Source organism: Enoplosus armatus, chromosome 1 (assembly GCF_043641665.1).
Source record: "Enoplosus armatus isolate fEnoArm2 chromosome 1, fEnoArm2.hap1, whole genome shotgun sequence".
NCBI classification, from domain to species: Eukaryota; Metazoa; Chordata; class Actinopteri; order Centrarchiformes; family Enoplosidae; genus Enoplosus; species Enoplosus armatus.
The window spans coordinates 21,393,066-21,417,682 of record NC_092180.1 but is presented as its reverse complement, the minus strand read 5'-3'; the positions used below and the strand labels follow the sequence as shown (position 1 = coordinate 21,417,682).

Sequence of the window (24,617 nt, the reverse complement as noted above, 5' to 3'; positions counted from 1 at the left end):
GCGGGAGGAGGATACACTTATTTTATTGACAGAGCTACAGGTGGTTTGAGTTTGAGCTGCTGGTGGACTGGAAGGGTTTTTTCCTGTGTGGTGAGCTGTGGCATCTTTAGAGCCAGCATGTTGCCTATTGTTGTGGCATGTTTGGTATTCGTCCTTTTGGGCTCGGGGCAGGCTCAGGTTGCCACACAGACTCAGGGGCAGAGTCGGGGCCAGGAGCAGGACAGCTCTGCCACCCCTTGGAGACAGGTAATTCAGTGGGAGAACAATGGCCGCATGTTTAGCCTGCTGAACAGTGGTGCTGAATATGTCCCAGCCAGGGCGGGGGCCCAGGACAGAGGTCCCAGGGTGGTTGTGGCAGATACTCGTCTACGCTCTTCACGTAGACCTCAGGGAGGCAATGTCCGCCGACAGGCTCCATCCAGAGGATCCTCTGAGACTATCCGTGGGCAGGCAAGGCATCCTTTTGGCTTTGGGCAAGTGCCTGATAACTGGAGACAAACTGCAGGCAGCACAGGGAGTAGCCAGTTCCAGGGTTCCTCTAGCACTCGTTTCAGGCCCTCCACAGGCTCTTCATCTTCATCATCATCATTCTTTTCTTCATCTTCTTATGATATACCATCCTACCCACAGAACCCATTTCCTCAACAGCCTCCCTACCAACCAGTGCCTTATGACCCTAGTTTTGTGGAGGGACCAGTCAGGAGCTACGAGCCACCTTTTCAGCCTGTTGTTGGTGGAGGATATGGCGGTGGAGGTTATGATGCTGGACGGGGGTATACTGGAGGAGGATATGGAGGTGGTCTGGCCCCAGTGCTCCCAGGCTCTCCCTCTGATTTTACTGACGATGGCTACCGTTACTACCAGTCTTATGGCTATGGGACCAATCCTGTGGTACCTGCTCGTGCAGCACAACCACCGTTTGCTGATGGTCTGGACCGCAGATACACCCACAGTCTCTACAACGAAGACTCTGCTCCTGCTGTCCCTGCCCCTGATGTCAACCAGGCCGCTCCCGTGATAGTGGACAGGACAGGAACAGCTGGTCAACCACCAGTCAGGAGCCCTCAGTATGAGCAGTTTCCTCCATTTGGAAGACCCCAGCCTCCTTTCCAGCCCATTCCTCCAGGCAGAAATTCTCCAAACTCTGCCCCTGAGAACCCCAGTATGAATGTGGGGAGTGTGTACCGACCAGAACAGAGAGGTACAGTAAGCTTTTTGTTTGGGTTTTGTGAGTTAACACAATGTCTCATCTATTTCCCATTTTGTTCAGGAAGTTTGACCAAATGTTCATAATATTAGGAGAGGCTGTGACACATGGGTGTGCGGCAATAGAGGCAGATTTGGAGCAATGTGTGAAAATTCTGAAGCACTCAAAATATTTCCCCCTTTTCAGTGAAAACAGGGAACATTTTCATTTGTAGGCATTCACCCAACGGAGTTTTGTCTTTGAGGAAAATGAAAAACTTGCCATGTGATCTCTGTTATAGCTGGACATATGAATTTGAAATATGTAAAACCCAGGGGAGTATAGAGCTCACCAACCCCCTCAAGTACACAGTCATGTTTGTCCAATAGTCTTCTTTCATGTTTGTCAGATATCTGAAATAATCACAATGGAACAGCTGCTTAAAATTCAGCCTCTTTCTCAGTTTACAAACAAAGCAAAGTGGACGCAAGGTTCATCTTTTCCCTCTTGCACGGTTATTGAAACCAGGTGTTGAGCAAACCATGTCAATGTAGAGAGAGAGCACACACAAGAACCTCTGTGTTTTTGTGGAGGCAGTTCTGTGCTACATGAAAGTAGACTGGTTCACGATGCGTGTTGAGTTAGGTAATGGTGCTGGTGACCTCATTGGGGGGCTGGTGACAGGGGGTGTTGGTGGGCAGCGGCTGCCTCCTTGGCTTGAGGACAGGAGAGGGGAAACAAGGGAGGGGGATACAGTACACCATTCTCAGAGGGGGAGGGAGAGCGCGGAAAGTCCCTGTAACACATGGGGTCCATTGCTTCAGCTACAGAAAATCAAAGAAATACTTTGTCAGAGTTCTTAGGGGAAGAATGAGGAGTGTCATAAGCGATTATTTTAGGTATCGCTGTACTGTACTGTGGAGGAAGAAGTTTCTCTCGCTTATTGTTAATGCTGAGGAATAAATGATTTAGCTAAATACAAACAACATGTGATGTCTTCTATGTCCTGACTTACAGAGGCTGTGTCTGGTCTGAGCTGAGAGGAGATGAAGACTTTGAGATTCTTAATAATGCACATTTACCTTTTGTTTCACTCAATGATCTGCCTTACTGTGCAGCAGCCTCTTTGGTGTGCTGTGTGCCTTTGCAACCATCATTCATTAGACACACGCTGGGAGCCGTTTCTACAGCACAAAAAGCCAACATGTATGCAGATGCCTTAGTGCCCCCAGTAATCATTGTGATAAAGATTCAGCCATTGGGAGCTGTTGAAGAGCTGACATTTTTATTGCACTGCTTCATGGCACAGGCAATGTTGTGACGTATCAGAGGTGGTAAAGTATTAAAATAAACTATTTCAATGGCCTGGCTGCTCATTTGATAATGCTAATCAATTAAATCTATCTCATCATATGTGGCCTACTGAAATACAACTAAGCACAAATAGGGTTTTGGTAGGGTTAGCATGGGTGGAAAGGTTGGCAAGCATTACCATTCACCAAAGTGTACCGATAACTGCAATGATTAAGTTAAAGGCCATGAAACATCTTTCAGTACAGAACCACATCCCAGTCACTGCTTTTAACGGTCAGCTGGTTTGACAGACAAGTTGTTCCCAGACACATCACACACAGTAAATGTGGCTTGACCCACAGACAAAACTACAAGAAGATGGTACTTGTAGCAGAGTGTAGTATAAAGCGAGCAAGAACTCTACACAGCATACTGTATGTACTGTGTGTTAAAGTGTTATGGTGCCATATGTGCAAAATTCTATCTTTCTACTTCTGTCTTTTCTCAACCCACGTTGGCTTTAACATCAGTCAGAAAGGTATTTTTGCTGTTAAAAAACTAGAGTTTATAATGGGACAATGACTTCAAGCCATCTCCACTTGACATAATGCACACGGCAACAGTTATTTTACTAAGGCTGAATCTCAGCCATTGTCTATTCTCTATTTTTCCCCTTGAGAAATCCCTATATTGTGTTACCAGGCAAACTGACAAAGAACAGATTCTGATCAACAATGAGTTCAATTTGAGAACAAATTCAAGGGGATGACTCAAATCAATTCACAAGTAAGTGTGTTCTCTCAGTGTTAGCAGTACGCTAACCCAGCTGCTCCTGGACGGAATCTGAATTGGATTGTGCAGCCTTGGTGAAGGTATGCACCCAGTATAGTTTTGGCATCTGCAATGTTGCATTGGTTTTATGAATAATGAATTGTCTTTCATTAAGTGTCATGGAGAAGACTATACTTAACTATGCCCTTTGCAGTACATTGTCATTTCATCTCACTCTTCCTTACTCTCGTATTCCCTGACAAAGCCACAAGCAGTCAGAGGTGAGAATAATTACACTGTTACTGGTCCAGATTAATTCATTAATGCAGCTGCAAGGCAGATCTGCAGTTATTTCACTCATTAGTTTAAGTATGATACCTTCAAATTAAGAGAAAAGGTTTTAGCATCTCACTATTGCTGTATCTGTAATCTGTAATATATCAACTGACCACCGGAAATAAAATGGGTTATAATCATGAAAATAGATAAGATGTAATAAAAACAGAGCATAGAGAGTATAAACTCCCTGACAAAAGAATCTGTGTAACCATATACTTGATCATCAAATGCTGTTGTGATTTTTCAATATTCATTTTAAAATGACCCCAATGAATTTCAAGTATTCCAATCAGTCCTCTGCAGCTAACAGCCTGTAACCTATAGAGTATCTAGAGTGGGAGCCCTCATGTCTTTTATTATGCTGTATTAGATGGTATAATGAGCATGGCAAGATTCAGTTTCTTTTCTCCGTGCCCCACTTAGAGTGTAATGTGTGGCTTTGTCACATGCTGTCGAGAGCTGATCAGCTTTGGCTTCTCAATACACTTTATCCCTCTGAAAGAGACCCAATTTCACATTTCAAAAGATTAGGGGGCAGAGAACAAAGCCTTCCTAGGATGAGGAGAAAAAAAATTGGGTCGAGAGTGCTGTTGGAAAACCTCTGCATTTCAAACTGGTCTTACAGTGTTTACATGGTCTGCCCCAGGAAGCGTCCCTCTGTCCTATAAGTCTGCCTCAGAGAGCTGTCAGATGGGATGTTTACACAACGCACACAAAGACCTTATTTAAACTTCCAGCTCGGGTGAGAGGATTCACCTGGATGTTAAACGCAGGGCAAATATAGAATGGGGAACTTACTACCTGGTTTCCACAAACAGACCCTGACTAGAGCCCTTCATGTTAGTCCAAAATCAAAAGATAACTGCATTATTTCATCACCTATTTTCTTTTCCTTGCTTTAAGCTTGATGCAACAGAAATTAAAGGTTGTACATAATTTTTTGTGATTTTATGAATGCTTCCAGGCTAGGTCAGATAGTTTGACTTTCAGTTGCTTGAACAAGCTCACATTAAAGCGTGTCTGGCCTATGTGAGCTCAACAGAGAGGGGTGATAAGCTACGTCAGAGACCCTTGCTGGCATGGCCTTTAACTGGGAACGGGACCGAGAGACATTCACTCTGACAAGTCAGTCCTGCTTTTTCATACTTGTTCCTTGGGCTTTCTGACAGACTTGGTCAGTGGCCCACTTTAAAAACAGCAGCGGTGTGAGATCACTGTTGTTTTTGCCCGTGCACACACGTTCTCCCTCTGTCTGGCTCTCCGTCTGTATCTCTGTGCACCTTTGCCTTCCTACATCTCTTCATCTCTGTCACTTGTTTGCAGGAACCAAAGTATGAAAAACACAGGCTGCATTGCAACAAGCACTCCTGTGATACTGTAGCTGAGATATTTCCAAGTTTAGCCTTATCCCCCGCAGATATGACTAGTCATCATACATTTACTATATTAAAGGTTAAACTGAAGTGACACGTTCATATTAAGATTAGTGCCATGGAAGATCACATCACATTAGCCAAAAAGGCAAGAAATTATTAGTATAAAAATGTTTCCCTTAATAACAAAATGTATTTGGTGAGAGGCAAATTATATTCCGCACTGGAAGTTAATGTATTGCAAGTTTAGTTATGTTTCTTAGTGTTTTGGGATTTTGTACACCAAAATGTAACCCTTGTGCTCTCTCACCTCAAACTCACCCCTGTCTGAGAGGCCTATGGAGCAAAAGTGTCTCATTAGAAAACCAGGATAATTATCTGGAATGCTCATTAGAGGCCAATGGCTGAGAGTGACCCAGTCTTGAACTGTGGGCCCAGTCGCTGCACTGTTGCTCCATCATATCATCCATCAGCACCGCCGTAAATGCCAGGTAATACGAAATTGATGACAAATCTATGAAAGGGTTCTTCTGTTTCTGGGGCGTTCACTGACAGATTTGGGGAGGGCTGGAATTCAAAGAGATCAAAAGGTGACATGCCACAGATTACCAGTCATTGACATTTGGATTACTAAATAAAATCATAATAATAGTGCGAAAAAGGTAGTTTGTTAGTTTTAACTACACTTTAGTAATAATTAGGAACAGATTTGTGTGATTTGTGAGCAAATTACATTTACTTCTTGAAAGGTTGTGTGATACCTAAAGTGGCTGAATGAATATCATTTCAGGTTTGCCTGACCTGGTTCCTGATCCCAACTATGTACAGGCTTCCACATACATCCAGAGAGCCCACATGTATTCTCTCCGCTGTGCTGCTGAAGAAAAATGTCTGTCAAGGTAAACATTCATTCTGGATGTCCTTTACTGGCTTGTGTTTACTTTTTAAAATCTATTTCTTTTCTTTTTCTGAGCGTTCATTCTAATGTCACAGTATCAAAAATATTCTCGCCCCTGTGAGTTCTGTTTTCATGTTAGTGACAAAGGTTCTCATTTGAATGGTTTCTGCTACTTTTTAAGAGCAGCGTTGTGGCTTAGTGGTTAGCGCGCTTCAAAGACGTTCAAGTGAGGCAAATTGGGAAAAAATTGTTTCCTGTCTTAATGTAGCCCTCTCATAGGCTACTGTCCAGGTTGTAGCCTGCTTCGGATCATGCATTAACAACAAAATGCTAATTTAACATTTTTCTATAAGCTGCTCCACCTTTGGGTAGCACTGACCAGCAAGTGAACCATCCACAATTCTACCATAGCTTTCAGTTTTAAACCAGTTGTGCGCAACAGTATCTGAAAGAAATAATGAAAAAAGTTGACCAACAGCACAACATAAGAACTAAATCCTGGTCACCTTTGGGGATACAGGCTGTCGTTATTTTCATTTCTTTGTGTTGGCAGATAGCATCCCCTGAGCCCCAGGCCTGGGCCCTTTGACTGCCTCTGCACTATTGAAATGATGGAAGTGTGCTGTCCCCATGGCTGCTGTATTTGCCCTCTTCCCATCACAAGCACAGCCATCCCTCAAAGCTCTTTCATATCCTGTCTGAGTTTGCAGCAATCACGGACAGATGGGCTGTTGTAATTTGCCATACACTCCAATGTCAACAACAGCCACAAGACAAATGGTTTAGATCTTCAATGGTATTGTGAACTCGAGGTTGTGCCTCCTTTTTTTTTTTACACAAAAAAGTGAGTCGTGCAACAGAATGCTCCCTCTGCCCATGTTGAAACTGTGTATTTGGAGAGATGGTTGTAATCTGTAGAATGAATTATTTAGTAGATGTGCTCCTGCCTCCAAGCCCTTCCAGTCTTGCTCTTTTTTTCTTTCCTCGTCTTAGTTATGAGAAACAGACATGCTGACATTCTTTTTGCAGCCACTTGTGCAGTTTCCTTCACTGTTTTTTTGTCTTAATGTATGTCTCCGCCATTCAGCACCGCCTATGGCCCTGAGTCAACCGACTATGATGTAAGGGTCCTGCTGCGATTCCCACAGAGGGTGAAGAACAAGGGGACTGCCGACTTCATGCCTAACAGGCCACGTCATACCTGGGAGTGGCATAGCTGTCATCAGTGAGTACTTAACACAAAACACATTTTACCCAATCAGCTAGTTATGCTTTTCTGGCAACAAAATCAGTTGGTGGAGCGAGTTAGAAATAATATTTATGTCAATCAAACAGTCAATCTGATTTTATTCTTACAGAGTGTATTTATATATGGAGCTAATGTACACATAGGCTGGTATATGTTGACCACTATACCCATAATTCAAGGTTATTGCAACTTTATAAAATGGATCTGGTTGTTAGTTTTAATTGTAAATGTTCCAAAGGTTGTAAAGTTCTTGCTCTACCTGTGGTCAAAAGGGAATTTGCAAATAATGATATTATATTGAATAATATAATGAATGTATTGAACCATGGTCGATGATGATTTGCATTTCCTGGGTCAATCAGCATGAGCACAGACTTTCTCTCTATAAGGGGCACTGCAACTCTACTCTGTATCCACCAAGGCAACATGTAGAATAGCAGGGTGACAAACAAAGACAGCTCCACATTTGCTCATAGCATTGCACTATGCAACTACTACTGTGTTTTATTTACACAAGTTGCTATCTAACAGACTTTACAGGCATAAAGGCAGCGTTGATGGCTAGACCTGACCCACTATTCCAAAGCATGGCCTGGGATGGGAAGGTGTAGTCTGCTGTCACTTCAAACTCACGAATCACTTTGCTGATTCACAGCACATCACAGTTCAGTTCAAAGATTGTGACTATTTTTGACTATGACTTTTTTTCCTGAGCTGAGCAGTCGCATCACCATAAATGAACGCGTCACCGTTCAATTGCACTTCAGTACGCTTGTCAGTAAGTTCCACTGCTAAAAAGCTACTGATTTGATCGGTGCCAATGGTAATTCACTATGAAATGTGTCGATAAAGATTTGTTTGTACAGGCACTGAACACCTCTAGTTCAAACTTACTTGATCTTGTACAATACTGAAGCAACAGCAGTCACCCTCTTACCATTGGGAGTTGGATGTTACCCAGTTGGCCTCATTATATCTAGGTGGACACCAGAGGAAGAAAATGCTGAAGCAGTAAATGATTTTGGATGTAGGGTGCAGCCATTTCTCTGGTGATGGCCCGCCCTGTGGGCATGAGCATGGCACTGCCATTTTAACAGCCTGGGGTCATGGTGGGTTTAAGGTAGTGAAAGTTCTCTGTGTGGTTGTTGATCCATACCAGCACACTCTTGCTGCTCAACAACAGCCCAAAGTGTTGGAGGACACAGAGCCCTGAGTTCATGCCCAATAAGTTTATGTGGCGCATGTCAGTGTCATTTGACTGAAGATTAATGCTGACTGGGTGCCATAGGGCCCTATAAGATCCTTATTGTGCCCTACATGGTCATACTGCAAGAAAAGAGAAGCTTTGCCCTGGTTGGCCGAGAAAGTACACATATATTTCAGTTTCCTGGCCTAAAGAGGTGGTCAAACATATTGGTTTAGCAAGCCAGTCATGGTTCAGATCAATTATCTCTGAGGGACTGCTGATGTGGTGATTTTGGGGGTATCGTCATTTTTATGACGTTAAATTCCATGTAGACTATGGCTTTTATCTCAATTTCAGCAAGTCCACCCACTGACGCTAGTGCCAGGCTCTGCTTTACTATCCTCATCTTAGAGGAATGTTGACTGGCCGTTAGGAGATTGTCAGTGTTGTTGCTGTCTGACATCAGTCTGCATTTACACAGTGGTTCCCAGGAGGCAGAAAGCCAAGGCAATCATTCCACTGGCTGTGTGATCAGAATGACAAATCAATCCATTTTTCTTGTCAATCTGTGACACCAGATCACACAGCTGCTAAAGTATGATGGCATGGATGTGGGTTACTGGGACAGAGTGTTTGTTAACAAAGAAATCTCTTTAGGGGAAGAAAATCTCCAGCCCAGATTCTCACAATAAAACTTTCCTGCCCTACATTTCTGTTGAATAAGCTATGTAGTTGACAGTTTTGCTTTTCATTACTATCACCCCTATCTTTCTCACTGGAGTATTAGAAGAAGGGGAGGGAGCAACATCCTCTTGAGTATCACTGTCTGTGAAAATGTTGGAATTCTGTATGTTTTTTATGCAAATGAGGACACAGAATTCCATGTAGAACTTATTTTTTTATGCCAAGCAGTGTGGGGAAACAAGTGAAAGTCATTAAAATGCTCTGTTTATTGGGTGGAATTTTTATTTTAAGTTAATAATAGAGTTCTTCAACTTGTGCTTTATTTGTCTCAGTCACTTATGGTACAACTTTATTACACTATGTGACCTGTGGTCAAAGATCATGGCTGCTATTTGTGCAGGTGCTTGGACACATGTCTTCGTATCCTGGTTGCACTCTGTGGAAGGCAAATGTCAGGCCATTGCTAAATAGTTCTCAAAGAGCCTACTGTAGTTCTCTGTGTTTTACAACCCAAGCTGTGATCTGAGAAACCCTCAAAGTCTTGTTTGTTGCAACACAAGTGGAAAATGAGTCATGACTATGAAGAAGGATTGGAATGTTTTGTATATTACGATTACAAGTTATTCTTGTTAAATCCTTTATGTGTCCTTCCAACGCTACATTCTCTATCGTTGACATAGTCAGTGAGGGGATCCAGAAATCCAAGGAGGCAGGGGACCCTTCCAGGCACCTCATAGTCCAGCACCTCCCACCCCTCAATCTTTTCCCCCGCTTCCCGCACTCTTTCTTTCTATTTCACACACACATATACTGTAGATAATCATCTCAAGACTGCCACAGTAATGAATGCCAGTTTCGGGAATACAAACAAAGACTGTGCTTCAGGCCCTCCAGTTCCCACCCTGATTTATACACATACATGATTATATATGAACTCACACATGTATTGCACAAAATGAGTGTGTGCCCCACATAAAATAAGCCACACGTGGTCATGTATATTTGCATGTTAACAGAGACAGAAGAGGAATTTATGCCCATAGTTGGAATAAAGCTAGTGTTCACCCTCAGAGAACAACAGACAGGTTTCTACCTGAGAGCAGCTTGTAATTGGTTGTCTCTCCTATGGAAAGAATGAGTCCTTGAATGGTCACTTGCTCCATCAGTGGAAAAAAACCCACTTTTTCTTCCAAGTCATCCTTCAATCTTTAATGACTGTTCCAGTAAAAGCTGTTGCTGTGTTGAAACATGGGCCATGAAGTAAGGCGAAAGGGCAATATTTATATAGTCTGAGTTTGTCTGACTGTAAGAGATCCAGTGCTTACCTCACCTGCTACAACAACTACAGTCAATGCAACTTAAGTATACTGTATGAATCAAAGAGACAATAAATACTTTAAACAACTGCTGGAAGATCCTGTAATGTACTATTTCAGTTGGGTGTCTCCTTTAGGAAGACTGAATTTTTGAATCTAGTCCAGCTTTTGGGATCCACCTTTTAGAAAGGTTTTGCTTTCTAATCAGATCATTAGTGGTAGATGGATCATGTGTCATCAGAACTTAACTAGGAGAAGTTATTAGGATAATCTTTGTGTATATTGTTTTTATAAGGAACTTTGGTAACATGAAACCCCTCCAAAGGGAGACCCCTTTGTTGCACATAATAGCTACATTTTTCCCCAAAAGGGGCAGGTACAGCCAATATACAGTATGTGGAAATAGCTAACTAACATGAACAGACATGCCTTCACTCTATACTGAATGAAACATGTATGCAAGGTCCATGCAATCACCTGACTTATATTTGCTGTTGTTGTCTTTCATGACTTCCTAATTAGTAACTGGAAACGTACTTTCTTATTTGGGGTTGTATTATCAAAAATATGTCCAAATAGCGTGTTTATGTATCTCAATTGAGGAAATTTGGCAGCTGATGACATGCCTTGTTCATACCCCTGAGATACTGTATGTTGGTATCTACAATGATTCCCAGTTAATTAGGTACATTTTATCAGGCTTATCGTGTTCAGCTTTGAGAGTGTGTCAAAGTTGTTTCAACTCTGTGTTCATTTTGAAGGTTGTAGTTTGTGATGGTATTGAATTGTACTATTATAGTTGTTATATAACCATATGTGTTATAGACATTTGTATTACATATTTTGTCTGTATGGGTTGAACAAAATATAAAAAAATGATATGATACAATACAATGCAATACAATAGCACAACAACAACATCCTCCAAAATGAGTTAGATAAACACCTCTATGAGCTTCATAAAGGTAGGGTATATTGCTAAGCGGCTGGATTAGATTGCAATAGATTTAGCTACCTGTGGCTAATAAATGTTCAACTATGTGTACATAGAAAATTGTACATACTGTAGGAACTTTGCAGTTTTTGTCAAACAGACCAGAATGCTTGCTGCTAACAAAATATAAAAAAAAGTATTTTTGTGCCTTTGACAAATGATGTCATGTCTGGAAACCTGACAGCCACGCTTCATGTTCAGCGGTGTTCCACATTCTCTGCCATAGTCACATTTTCTCCAACAGTACACTAGTTAGCTTAAAGTTGATTGTCAGCTCTTTCTATGTGCTCATGCTGTTGGAAGGGTGTTTTCTGCCATACATTGGCTCCTGCACAACACCTTTGGCTGTGCAAACAGGATTTCTGACACGTACACACAACTTTACAGAGAAACACCATGACAAAAAACCTCATGTGAAAGAAGTAAAATAAACAAACATGGTACAAAACTGGTAAAGTAGGGTGTTGAAGGCAGGAAAATTGTTTTGGTATTGTATGTGTGCAGTTGCTGCCAGTGCTATGCATAAATATATCAAAATAATGACCACAAATAGAGCTTTTTTCATTAACATGGAAATATGTAGTCATCCTACTCCATTCAAAAATGCTCTTGTTTTGTGCATAGCAGTCCCGGGTCACTTTGACATTTGGGAGAGGTCATGTAGAGAGCCATATTAATATTGTGGATGATTTCAAATGGACCAGCTCATTGACGGAGTCACTCACTGAGAGTCTCAATGAGAGTCACTTCATATGCCGGTTCAGTTGAGATGATCAGTGGTCATGTGCATCCAGGCTTTCCTAAGCTGCTAAAGCTGTGCAAACACACACCAACACGCTGCAACCAGCACACACAAACTGTGATGCACATACACGTTTACACACACACACACAGATACATATACATATATATGCACATACACATGAAAATAAAAAACAAGTGCACACACATAAACACATACACACCGAAGCACACACAAACACCTCTGATCTTGCAGACTGATACAAGCTAATTAATCACATTAATCATTAAGGTGTTAATGTTGTGCTTCAGCAATACTTTATTGTTGCCATTAATTAGTATCCATTGTCCTTTGATACTTTATGATGTGTTCAGTCAAGGTGCAACACCACTTACAAAACTGTGAACAGAGGAGGTCAAAGGGTTGAATATACAGTCTATAAGTTCACTGTTTGTCTTTAAAGTTACACTTTAATTTAAATAAGCTACATTTAAAGAAAATGGCAATGTAATTACAATAGCAGCCTAATAAACTGACTATATTTTCCACTTAAATACTGTTTCCTAGGCACACATGATAACAGATACACTAGAATGAAATTAAACTCTTTGATTGTCCACCTTAACCAAGATGTTGGCTTCACTTTTCACTACATTCTGCCTTTTGCTTGTTCCGACAGGCACTACCACAGTATGGACGAGTTCAGCCATTATGATTTACTGGAGGTCAGCACTGGCCGTAAAGTGGCGGAGGGACACAAGGCTAGCTTCTGTCTGGAGGACACCACCTGTGACTTTGGTCACCTGAAGCGCTATGCCTGCACTGCTCATACTCAGGTAACACAGCAAGCAAAATCATGGAAAATATGACAAAAGATTTTCACCTTGTTTTGGTGGTCACCCGCAGTACGTCACCACATGATTTATCAACCACTAGGCCAATATCCATCCACTGCAGTCATGCTATTATAGACTAATACTAAGACTAATGTATTAGTTAGCCAAGCACTGATCAGGTATAAGCCCTGATTTTTCTTGGCTGCTACATTAACAGCAGTCTTTTATTCATTGGCCTTCTCTTGTTTATTGCAACATTATATTATATTTACTTTTTTGACCATTGACTTAAAATTGCAACTGTTTTTTACTGTTGAATACTGTTTTTCAGTATTCCTCACGATGTCCTCCCCTCTGTTTCTTCAGGGTCTGAGTCCAGGCTGCTACGATACATACAATGCTGATATTGACTGCCAGTGGATCGATATCACAGACATCCAGCCTGGAAACTACATACTAAAGGTAGGAGTCAAGTGAGATACTGGTGTGCATGGACACGGCAAGCACAGGGTCACACATCATGAGAGACACTGAGGGTCTAGACCGCCAAAACAAATTGATCTGGGTTATAAAAGAGTTGTAAAGTTACTGAAGTTTTAAAGCATCTAGTTATTTGTTTTTCATGTCCCAGCAGTTCATGGCAATGGTTTCCCATCCATCTTATTGTCTGTTTTTCATGCATATTTTATTTGGTCAGTATGGCTGCAAGACGTACACACAAAAGATCTATACATGATTGTGTTCAGTGTTATTTATCCAAAATGCATTATTTTTTGAAGCATTGCTTGGCCCGTAAGTTGTTGAAATTTAAAGATTATGGTGATTTGTAATATGCCTTCTGTCCTTTGTCTCTAAGCTCCAGGTTAATCCCAAATTCTTGGTGCTGGAATCAGACTTTACCAACAACGTGGTCAGGTGTAATATACACTACACAGGACGGTTTGTTACAACAACCAACTGCAAGATAGCACAGTAAGTAAGACAGAATGTACACATTTTTGATCATAATTGATTATTAATAATTTACTGTGAGAGTGTTACATTTATTTGCAATGTTCTCAAACTCTGCTGCTTGTTTGTACAAGTAAAACCTGGGCTATTTTCAGATATTGTGCTTTTGTAGAATGGGAGGTAAAAGGCAAACTGTAAATCAGTTGTTCCCACCGCTGATTTACACTGAACCACATGACAGGGTGGCAGCTAAATGCAGTTTTATGAAGAGCCTCACAGTGTTTTGAATTACTTAGTGGACTTAATGGGTTCCTGGCTGAAATATTTGATGATATAATGAATGATGTTCTCATTCTCCAGTTAAGATTAATAGCCTCTGAAACTTTCATATTTTTCCTCAAAGGGAGATGTAGGGGTGTTGAACTTTTAAATAGCGCTATTAAGAAGTGTATCATTGCACTCAGAATTACTATCATATCCTCTTGAAAAGACTTTATATAGAGAGTGGATATACATGAGCAAAGCATCATTAGGTTCAAGTGCTCTAGCCGGTCTCCCTTAGTTTCACTGGTACAGTACAGTGAAACATACACTTGAAAAGATGTTTGCCAAAGTATTTCCAGAGTTAATGAAAGCTGGATATGATGGTTAAGTACTGATGCCTATAAAAGAATTACATTAGCAGATGCCAAGAGCAAATCAAATTAAATCTGATATGTGAACAGTTTCTTTTTTTAAAAATCCACTCACATCATGTTAATGTATGTGATTAAGTCCACACTAATGTGGTTACATTTTAATAGACATTTCCTGCGCAATATGGTATGAGGGGGTGAATGTTAGATGAGTCATCTAATAAATAACAAATTAAAAACAAATTATCATGATTATCATTGCATAGAAATTAGATACATTTTAATTTAAATCAAAGTATCACACATGTTAATAAAAGTGCTTCTTTATTGTAGCAATTGACTTAAAAAAAAATTAGGATGAAAGATATTTGCATTTGAAAATTGATTTTGATGTGTGTGTTGATGTACTGGAGCTGACTTCAAAGCATAGGCGTTGTTAATGACATGATTTTCTAAAAAGTAATTTCATTAAAGTCTATATGCAGCAGACCAGGAAGTGACAGATATTCCCTCCTCCAAACAGCCCTTACCCAATCAGCAACAATAACTAGGCCTAGCAGGTCTGTCACGCTGTGGATTTCCCCATTTCATTTAAAGAATGCAAAAGTGTGAGGAATGAATTAAACAGTGTGTTCATCAGCTCTAATGTTAGCTGCCCTCATTAGCATGTCTGGCTAACTAGCTTCCTACCTATCATTAGTTACCAAGTGTTACATTCAAGGCCAAGGAGAACTAACGGACAACATTTGTGGGACCCATTAACAACTAGCACAACTACTGTGTGACATTTCACCACTGTGTGGAGCAATCAGAGTTTTGTTGGTGGCCTGTCCTGCTCTTCATTAGATTAGATTCCCCTTCGCCAAACACAGTTTGCAGAACACATTGGTTACTCCACATCCTTCAAACATTAAAAGTCCAGTCAAACCTGGTTAAGAGTCTATATATTTACTTATCGTACTTATAATACTAGGACTAACTGGCTCTACACTGCAATACAAGAACAATACTGCTTTTACAAGATTCTCATTGTAAAACAAGTCAGTTGGAAACATTAAAAGCTACCATTAGCTTAATTAGCTAGCTAGAAATCTGCCAGTGACTGCTGTCATTTTGGCCTGCAAGTTTGATGGTCGCCAGTGAGAAAAAAAAGAAGCTGGCCTTGGTCTGCCTCTGCCTGAAATCAAGGACCTATTGTTTTAAAAAATAATTCCAAGTGGTGAACAGAATCAGAAGTAGAATCAGAATCAGAAATACTTTATTGATCCCCAGGGGGAAATTACACAAACCTGCCACCGTTATCACCTTAAACTGCTCTATGTGAGCTGTGAAAATGTAAATCTTCGACAGGCATGGCAGCAGAAGTAAGGGAGGTGGAGCTTAGCAAACTGTCAGTTAAAGTAATATATAGTAACATAATAGGTAACAGAAAGTATTTATGATCTTAAATGAAATTGTTTCTTCAAACTCACAATAACAAGCCAACAGAAACAGCTTAACATACCAATAAAAACTCCTGTACTGAGTGGTTGGATATTTTGAATCATGACGTGAGCACTCACAGCGAGAGTTGGAAGCAGAAGAGAGTCAGGTATCCATTCATGTTTGTGATAATGGTCTGTCCTCATTACCAGATGGTGGTGGTAATTTACAATTTGATTGTTTGGTAACCACAATCAAACTATAAGAGAAAAGGGAGAGTTTTTGTGTAGTTATAGCATTACAGGGTGAAAAGCAAGCTTCTCTAAAATGGTATAAAATAAATGTGAACACATTTTTCATGTGAATGGCATTTTGGATCTGCATGAACAGTTTTGTAATTCATGGGGTCAAGGTAGTTAACAACTTTTTATCCGCGGTTATTTTGTTTGAGCCCTGTCAAATTGTTCATTATGTGCAGTATCTCATATTGCATTGACATTCTTCACTGAGTCTGGAGTATCACAGTTCCCTCTAACAAAAGTGTTGTTTGTTGTCTGTTTATTTTACAGGTCTTGATCAGGCACTGGAAGGCTGCCATGCTAGAGTGACCCTGATTGCTATTCCATTTAAATGTGAATGGAATCCATTTGTTGTTGGTTCATTGTTGATGTTGTTTGTCTCTACTGTTTTGTGCTGTCTTGGTATGCTTGGCCCATGGCAAACAAGGGTTCCTCTGGCACTGAAAAGAATGTGGGGGGGTTTGAAGTAGACACACACACACACACACTGTTGCTTAATGCATATTCCACGTTGACATCCCAATAATGAATCAACAGATCAAATCCCTGCAATCGACATTATAATATTGTCCTACTAACTACATCTCTCATATTGCAACTCTACCAGTCTGGTTTGGTGAATGCTAGGACACATCATTGACTTTCAAAAGAGGTGTTTACTGTATCTGCACACAAACATCTATGCACACCCCCGGCAGAGTGGCTCTATTTGAATTATAACTAAAGTGTGAGAAAGCGCCAGTGCTGAAATGAGTGGTTCCAGACAAGTCAGCTACAATCCAACAAATAAAATTAGGGGACAAAGTCTACCCTAGTGCATTCATCCATGCAGTGTGGGGACAGACAGAGATGCCCACTGACTCAGAAGAACCCTAATGTGTTACTTTTTGTTTTTTTTCTCTTCACTGCCTCAGTGGGTCAGGCTGGGATACTGTGATTCTCTGGGCACATCCTGTTTAGTGTTGTGTTAACAGCAAGAGGATGTCAGCAGGTCATATTTGCATTAGTCAACTCCATCAAATTAAAAGTCAACATAAAGACTGACTTTACTTCTCTTAAATCCTTGCATATTCGTGTTGTGTCCACATTCGTCCTTTCTTATTTCAGTAAAACAGGAACAGGAAGCTCAACTGGCAGAAGAAGGTGCTTTCCAGAACACAAGACTCACAGTATGTAAGCTGTATGTTTACGATGTCTTTGGGTCTCTTCTTCAACTACCAACACTGGTCTGATGGCACATAGGTCATCTATGCCTTTTGAAGAATGTATATACAAATATCCCACTGATGCATGACTTTAATGATGGAAATTATATTGTTATAACTGATTGTACTTAGTTTATCCAATTTGATCTGTTACTGTAATTTGTGAAATTCAATGAACTATACATATATATTGATTTTTTTGTTTTGTTTTTCTTGATAATCTGAATTATTCAAATAGTATGTAATACTACTGCTACAGACTTGGTATTATAATGCACAGCGTCAGAAAGCCGTCTCTACCTACCTCTCCAATTGAGTGAGTGTTTGTTTTTGTTTTTATTGGAAGTCCCTGCAATGGTTCACTGTGGCTTCCCATCACTCTGTTGTAGCACACAGCTAAAACCCCCACATCTATTGAATATATCAAAGAACACATGATATGGGATGCAAACAATGACTTTCAGTTTTGGTTGCTTTGGTGACACATGTGGTTACTGGTAGTAACAGCAAGTGCGGTTTAATACCACATCAAACATTCCTTGAGCAGCTACTTTGCCAGCAGCAACACAGCAGACGAACAACTGGTGTATCTGTTTACAGTGCAACCAAACAAACTCACCTTTCAATAAAGTGAGTTACCTGAAGAGTTGTGCAACCTGTCGCCTGCAACTTTCCATCAACAGCTCACTGTGATTTCTTCTTCCATTAATCCCTTCAACATTTAAAACTGATCTGCTGTCCAAAATTGTCATTGTCTCGTTTTATAGACGCATTTTTGATAAATGTTTGTAGTTATTGCTAACCTTGGTGACAAAAATATTCCTGTAACTGCTTTACAATAAAAGCAACCCCATGTTTGTTTGTTTTTAACAGGATGCTTTAAATGCAGAATAGGCCTAGTCTTTGATATCCAATGTATTGCCTGTGGTACACAAGTCCTTCATATTTTACTGTAAATAGTCAGTTCTTTAATTTGATCTGCATTTTTGTTCTTTGGTAGCTCATGATCATACTGTACGCTCACTGAAAAGATGCAACAGCATGTAATTCTTCTTCCTGACATTCAGTACAACAGTAGGTGACAGTTCTACAGCATCTTTGACATGTGGGGATGAAATTTGTATTTTTCTACCGGAGAACACCTGTCAATAATGTCATATACAATAAATACATTTACACATCTGCTGTGTGCACAGATTGGAATATGAATGATATGCACCACTCGCACAGCAGCAGATCACTGTGCTTCATATGAGCCCACATCTGCAGGTTTACACAAAATACATGTCAGTAGATTGAAAAGAAATGCTGTGTGACAGGTGTGACAAGTTACTGAAATCATCCCTTTCATAAAAGATTACGTGTGATATCTTTAATGCATTAAGGCGTTTTCTTGTGTTCTGTGTGTAATTTTGTCATGCATGATTCAGGCAGGTATGGAGATCTGACCTTTACGAATCACACTGAAAAATACACACTGCATATAAGATGCCTCCAAACAGTGAATGCTACATCTGGGCGGTGGTACTGGTGCTGTGCATAAATTAATCAGTCACACTAGTTTTCAGGTTGTAGTTGACTTTCCTCAATCTGACATGTTGAGATGTGTGCAGACATCGTGAAAAAATAATATGATTGGATGATATTTCCGTCATTGACATACACTGCCATAACACAGCCAAAGACCCATTCGCTCTCTTCAGAAGGTTTTTTGTTGCCAATAACATTTAACATTTCGTCTGACTTCTTTCGGCACCAATCACATTATGCATGAAGAGTCATTGCATGCAACACAACACCATGTTGCAACAGTAAGAGAGAGGAGCTCATAATAAACAAAAAGAAATATTATTTGTTTTATCAGGACAGGAAGTGCTTATTGACTATCTTCTGTTTTATTTCCAGTCTTCCAACGTTGTTGCAAATTTCTCATAACCAAATAGTAACAATGTTGTACCACATTGTCATTTGGAAATGCAGACTTATGAACAGTACTTGCAGAGTGATTACAAGCTTCATCGCACTTTTATGACTAAAAGTCAAAATAATCTGTAATCACTTTTAATAGAAAATGTGTGAATAAAAATTACAAGCTCTAAAAAGTAATCTATTTAATAGAAATATGAGGATTCATCATCCAAAAAATCAATTCAGTCTCTGAAGGACAAGATGGAATGAACGAGAGGAAAGAAAACATTTTTATCTTAATTCTCATACTAAAGAGATGAGAAGATCAGAATAAGATTAAATCATAAGATAGAAAAGTATCTCTATTTTTATGCTGACATGAATGAAAAGTCCTTAATATGTTTAAAAAAACTGAATTGCTTGACAACTGGGCAAACTTCATCTGCTGACGAAGATCATGTGATTTGACTGAAAGCTCCAGAGCAGCAACTAACGGACCTTGTGGAGAGACTGTTTTACTGCAGCCTGGAAGTTGACAATGAAGGTCAATCAGTTCTCTGACAAAGTCTTAACAAAAACTGTACACAAAAAGCTTCACAATGATAACATTCATCACAGGGCTATTGTATTTGATTGTGCATTGTACCTAATAAACTGGTAACAGCTTCATTTGTGAAATATGTTTTTTGGAAAACACACACAGATTTTCCTCGTAGAAGTATTTCCTGGCCCCCCTAGAAGAATGAGAATCCATTATCTGGTTGTTTTGATATGCTGGTCTCACTCTCATATTTGGTCTGTCCTAACAAAACCCTGACCCCCCGTGATGGGACTTCCTCTTGGTACGGGCTGTTTGTTCAGGCTGTTCACACGAAATTGCCCCATTCCAGCTCCCTATGCCATATTATGTTGTTTCGTGAAAGTGCTGCAGTATGTGCTGGCATGTACTCGACTTTGACAGTATGTGTTTATGTTAATGTGTTTGTGTGCGTCTGTGTATATTTTTCTGTGTGTGTGTGTGTGTGTGTGTGTGTAAGTGACAGAGAGAGAGAGAGATGGGTAACTCCTAATGAGGGAGAAGCCAAATCATGCAATGAATTGTTTTACTTCGAGGTATTACTTTTCCAAATAAAATGGACCGACTTTGTTATATATCCGTTTTCATTTTCATGCCTCTGTTTTTTGCTCCCATGTATTCTCATGCAGCTGCTGGTTAAGTAGCTCAAATGAAGCCTTATATTCCTCTGTAGGGTATAGGCAGTAATGCACAATGTCCACCAGGAGCCTCTTTTACAGTGCTGGCTTCATGTGCTTGTTATTGGTAATGAAAAGGACATACTGCAGCACATTCCCAACAGCAGCGTCTGCAGTGGCTGTGAAAGTATTTGAGTTTTGCAGATGATTTAGGACCATTTCTTGCAACAAATGAATATGCAATTGTATTTTTTTCAGTAATGTGCTACAGGGTGTTTCCCAAAGTGAATCCAAACAGTGTGAGATTCTGAGTGGAGCACATAGAAAATACCTCAAGGGGTGTACAGAACAAAATCCAGCAGACACATATTGTATCGCTGAGATATGGAAAATACATGATGCACTATGCCAGAGATGCCAACGCAAGCATTGTAGTAAGAAAGTAGAACAGGAGGAAACTGGAGGGACAAATTCATCAAATTAGCACCACTAGCAGCATGTAGCAGGAGGAAGTGTTTGTATAAATGTGCAGAACAGCTTGTCAGATTCTGCGGTGATTGAAAGAGTCACATGATACTGATCAGCTGACAGGATGTGCAGCGTCATGTTAAACCAGGGTAAGATACTCTATGTGGCCTAAAACACTCTCCTCTTGGGGCTCCATCCCAAAGGAATTCAAGCAGCATAAAATATCTTGAAACTGCCCTCTTAATAATACATGTTCTGACTATATCCGAAGCAACAGGCATGTTGTAATTCCCCTTGAATGTTGCAGGCCTCTTCTCATTCAGTGCGTGAGCTCTGCAAACATGCTGGCACCTCATCAAAAGAACATGATGGCAAGATAGTGTAGTAGTATCCTGAGAAAAGAAAGACTCTAGACTGCACGGATGAGGTTGCAACATGATAAGAGCAAGTCCATTACATATGTAAATACACCGCTTTGGGCAGCAAAATGGTATGTCTGATCATCGATAAGCAGAAGATCTGTAGGGAGGGCTATAAAACCCCCCCAAGACAAATATTTCCCCTTGCAACAAGCCGCATTTACTTTACCAGCAAACCTATGTAAAGCAACAAGCGTTTTGCAGCTGCAAGCTTGCAACCTAATTGAGGAAACAGATCAAGTGAAGTGAAGCAGGACTGATTAGATCTTCCTGCATTCTCAGTGGCGAGACGTCATTGAATACACAAAACCCCTGCGGGAACGGAAGCCAATGGGCGGAATGCCGCTGATGCTGAAAATGGAAAAACAGGAGGAAACACCTTTTTCGAGGTTTTGAAGTTGTCAGTCATGACCAAATGAGGGGTGGGTATCATGGACAGCCTTTGGCTTGAATTTCTGACATTACCAATGAAGCAGGGTGACAGAGGGCCGTTATAGCTGCACTGCCTCCACAGTGATAAAGCTGAAAGAGGGTGGAACCCTGGGGATCTGTGATGAATACAGGCGAATTGTGGAGGCTGTTATGCCTGTACGCCTGCGATGACAACTTTGACCTATCAGCATCTACTGAGCCTGTGCCGTGTCCCTCTCCAACATCCATCTCATCTTTGCTAAACCATGATCACAGTGTAGTCTGAGAGGCAAGTTGTGAAAATGATAATAAACACAAAATAATTAATGGATTAGAATAAATTAAGTGAATAAATAAAACAAACTTGTCCTCCCAATCCTCCTGTAATCTTTTCCTTCACTTCAAAAAACATTACTACAAAATGACATTCTGCTGCTATCTTCTTTTCCCTCCCCTGTGCACCAGATAGTTTAGCTGATGTGACATTTATTTCACTCAAGCAGAGCATAATCATGAGTTCGAGGTGACACCGATGACAAGGTGACAACATTCAGCTTCAGTAATTTGCTCGCCCCAACTGCGCCCACCCCACCCCTGTCCCATTTTAGCCACAGTGTGTATATTAGTTCACGGCGAGGTCACGTCATGAGGGAGTGTTTGTGCTCAAATTATAATAATTACTTGTGTTTAATCAGACTTTTTGTCTGGGGCGCTTTGCCTCGATAATCTGCATGTTGCATGTGCAAGAGCTTAATTAAGTTTCACTGAATGCATCTTTATTTAATGATTTGGACTATCTCTTAGGCAGTTTTGTATTTTTGATGGTAATTTGCAAGATTTATATATGTAATCTTAAAAACAAAAGTCCTTCTAGAGCAGAGTGCTGAACTTACTAACACCCACTCTCAGCTGCAAAGTTTTCATGTACATTTGTTAGACTTTCTCCCATATCAATAAAAAGACCAACTATCGACAAAGACTCCAACCACTCCACCAAGCCACCCTAATTTGACCAGCTGGCTTACAATGAGACAGGGCTAAAAGACATGACTGGAGACCTCCATTCTTCACTTCAGCAGGTTTATTGGAGGATAATTGAATTTAGTGGAAAGAAAGAATAGGGACTAGTCTGTGAGCCGACAGTTCCAAAAAGCCCACCTCCAGACTTGAGGTCTAATTTCTGCAAAGCCTACTGTGTAGAGATTCTGTGGCACAATATCAAGGCCACAGGTAATTCATCTTCGGGCTCTAGCTCTGCTTTGCGACCTAATTAAATGAATAAAGATGTGAAGAAATCTTCATTTCCGTAGGGATAAACACATTGCTTTATGGGAAAGGTAAGAGGAAAGGTTGGCTTTGTAAAGGAAGAATAGAGGCAGATGAGAAACCACTGGCTGGGAGATAGTGAATGGCTGAAGACGTCTGAATAGCAAGAGGGAAAAACAGTGCTCTGATTTACATGCAGCTGCAGTTGCTGGCTCATTTGTTTTGATAATAGCTCATCCTGCGCACACTTTATGCAGAGCTGACTCCACCATATATATCTGAGTTAACAAACATTTCACTTCTTGTGTTAACACTCCACATTGAAAGCGATGGGCGTTATACGAGACAAAGAAGCAGCTTGTGTCATCGACACAAGACACACTCGAGTGCACTGCCTGACAGTTTGAATACCGCCTGCCTCATCACTGAAACATCTGGCTTGTATTTGGTGTCGGCTGCAAAAGAAGCACTCTTTCTTACAACTTAGTTCCCTCACTTTCTCCACTCATCAATTTTAAGGAGTATGCAAATGGGCAATTCCTCCAGCATCCTGAGGAGTCCACACAGTTACAACAACAGGGCAATAAATTCTCATTAAGGCTTTCCTTCCTTGAAAGACAGAAATTGAAGTTGGGATATTCGTGTTTATAGTCCCAGGCAATTGGAACAAATGAGGAGATCTTGTGGAGGGAAGATAGGCTTCAAGCCTTAATCGGGTCTCCACAAAACCCCCACCCCCCCCTCCGCTGGCTCTATGGGGAGCGTCAATGATGAAGTCGGCCACGGGGAGCGACGGCCCTGCGCCACTGTGCTCAGCCTCTCTCCCCTCTGACAGGCCCATATTTCACCAGACTCATTCTACAACCTCCACTGTCACCGTTTCCTGTGCTGTCAGGGGGACGACTCCCATCATCAGATCGGTGATTTCACAGGCTGGTGGCAGCAGCACTCCCTCGCTGTAGCTGACTAACATGGCCCCACTCCAGACAGCTGGGTGACCCCTCCTTAGTAGCTGGCTGGCTGGCTACTCTGATTCCTCTCATCATGCACATGTAAAGATGAACTAGGGTGGGAATTTCTGCTGCATGATGCCAATAGCTTTTGGGAGCTGCTAATTTGTGTATTTGATTGAGTTTGATTCAATGCAACTATCAAAGCTGGACAATGTCAGAAGTCACCAAAGGAATAGTTTGACATTTTGGGAAACACACTTATTCACTTTCCCGTAAATATGAAGCTACAGCCTGCAGCTGGTTAGTTTAGCTTAGCATAGCATTAGGGGAAACAGTGGTTCTGTCCTTTTCCTTGGCCGGGAGCAGTAACTTCCTGAAGTCATGACACTGTGAGATTGCCAAGCAACCAGCAGAGACTCCAGGAAGTCATTGTGTTGGCCAATAAATAGTCAAACACATAGGCCCCTGTAAATCATTTTTACACTTTCTACAAATCAAACAAACAAGATATACTGTGTTAACTAGTGAGCTTTATAGGTGCTGAAAGGCAGATTTTATAACCTCTGGACAGCCAGCTGTTTCCCCCTGCTAAGCTAAGCTAAGCTAACCGACAGTTGGC

At 40.8% G+C, this 24,617-nt stretch overlaps 1 protein-coding gene across 1 annotated transcript; it reads left to right on the top strand.

Moving 5' to 3' along the window:
* Positions 1-5,817: 5,817 nt before the first annotated feature.
* On the top strand, positions 5,818-16,553 carry LOC139281809 (lysyl oxidase homolog 1-like). The gene is made up of 6 exons (XM_070901792.1): positions 5,818-5,861; positions 6,948-7,085; positions 12,711-12,867; positions 13,234-13,335; positions 13,730-13,839; positions 16,445-16,553. Exons 1-6 carry the CDS (start codon positions 5,818-5,820, stop codon positions 16,449-16,451), a joined length of 558 nt encoding a protein of 185 aa, XP_070757893.1. The 3' UTR covers positions 16,452-16,553.
* Positions 16,554-24,617: the final 8,064 nt, after the last annotated feature.

What these genes read in the sequence shown, in the direction of transcription:
- LOC139281809 (XM_070901792.1), top strand. Translation starts at nt 5,818, where the DNA reads ATGTATTCTCTCCGCTGTGCTGCTGAAGAAAAATGTCTGTCAAG. An exon ending in GAGTGGCATAGCTGTCATCA is followed by an intron (nt 7,086 to 12,710) that starts GTGAGTACTTAA and finishes TTGTTCCGACAG; the next exon opens with GCACTACCACAGTATGGACG. An exon ending in ACTACATACTAAAGGTAGGA is followed by an intron (nt 13,336 to 13,729) that starts GTCAAGTGAGAT and finishes TCTAAGCTCCAG; the next exon opens with GTTAATCCCAAATTCTTGGT.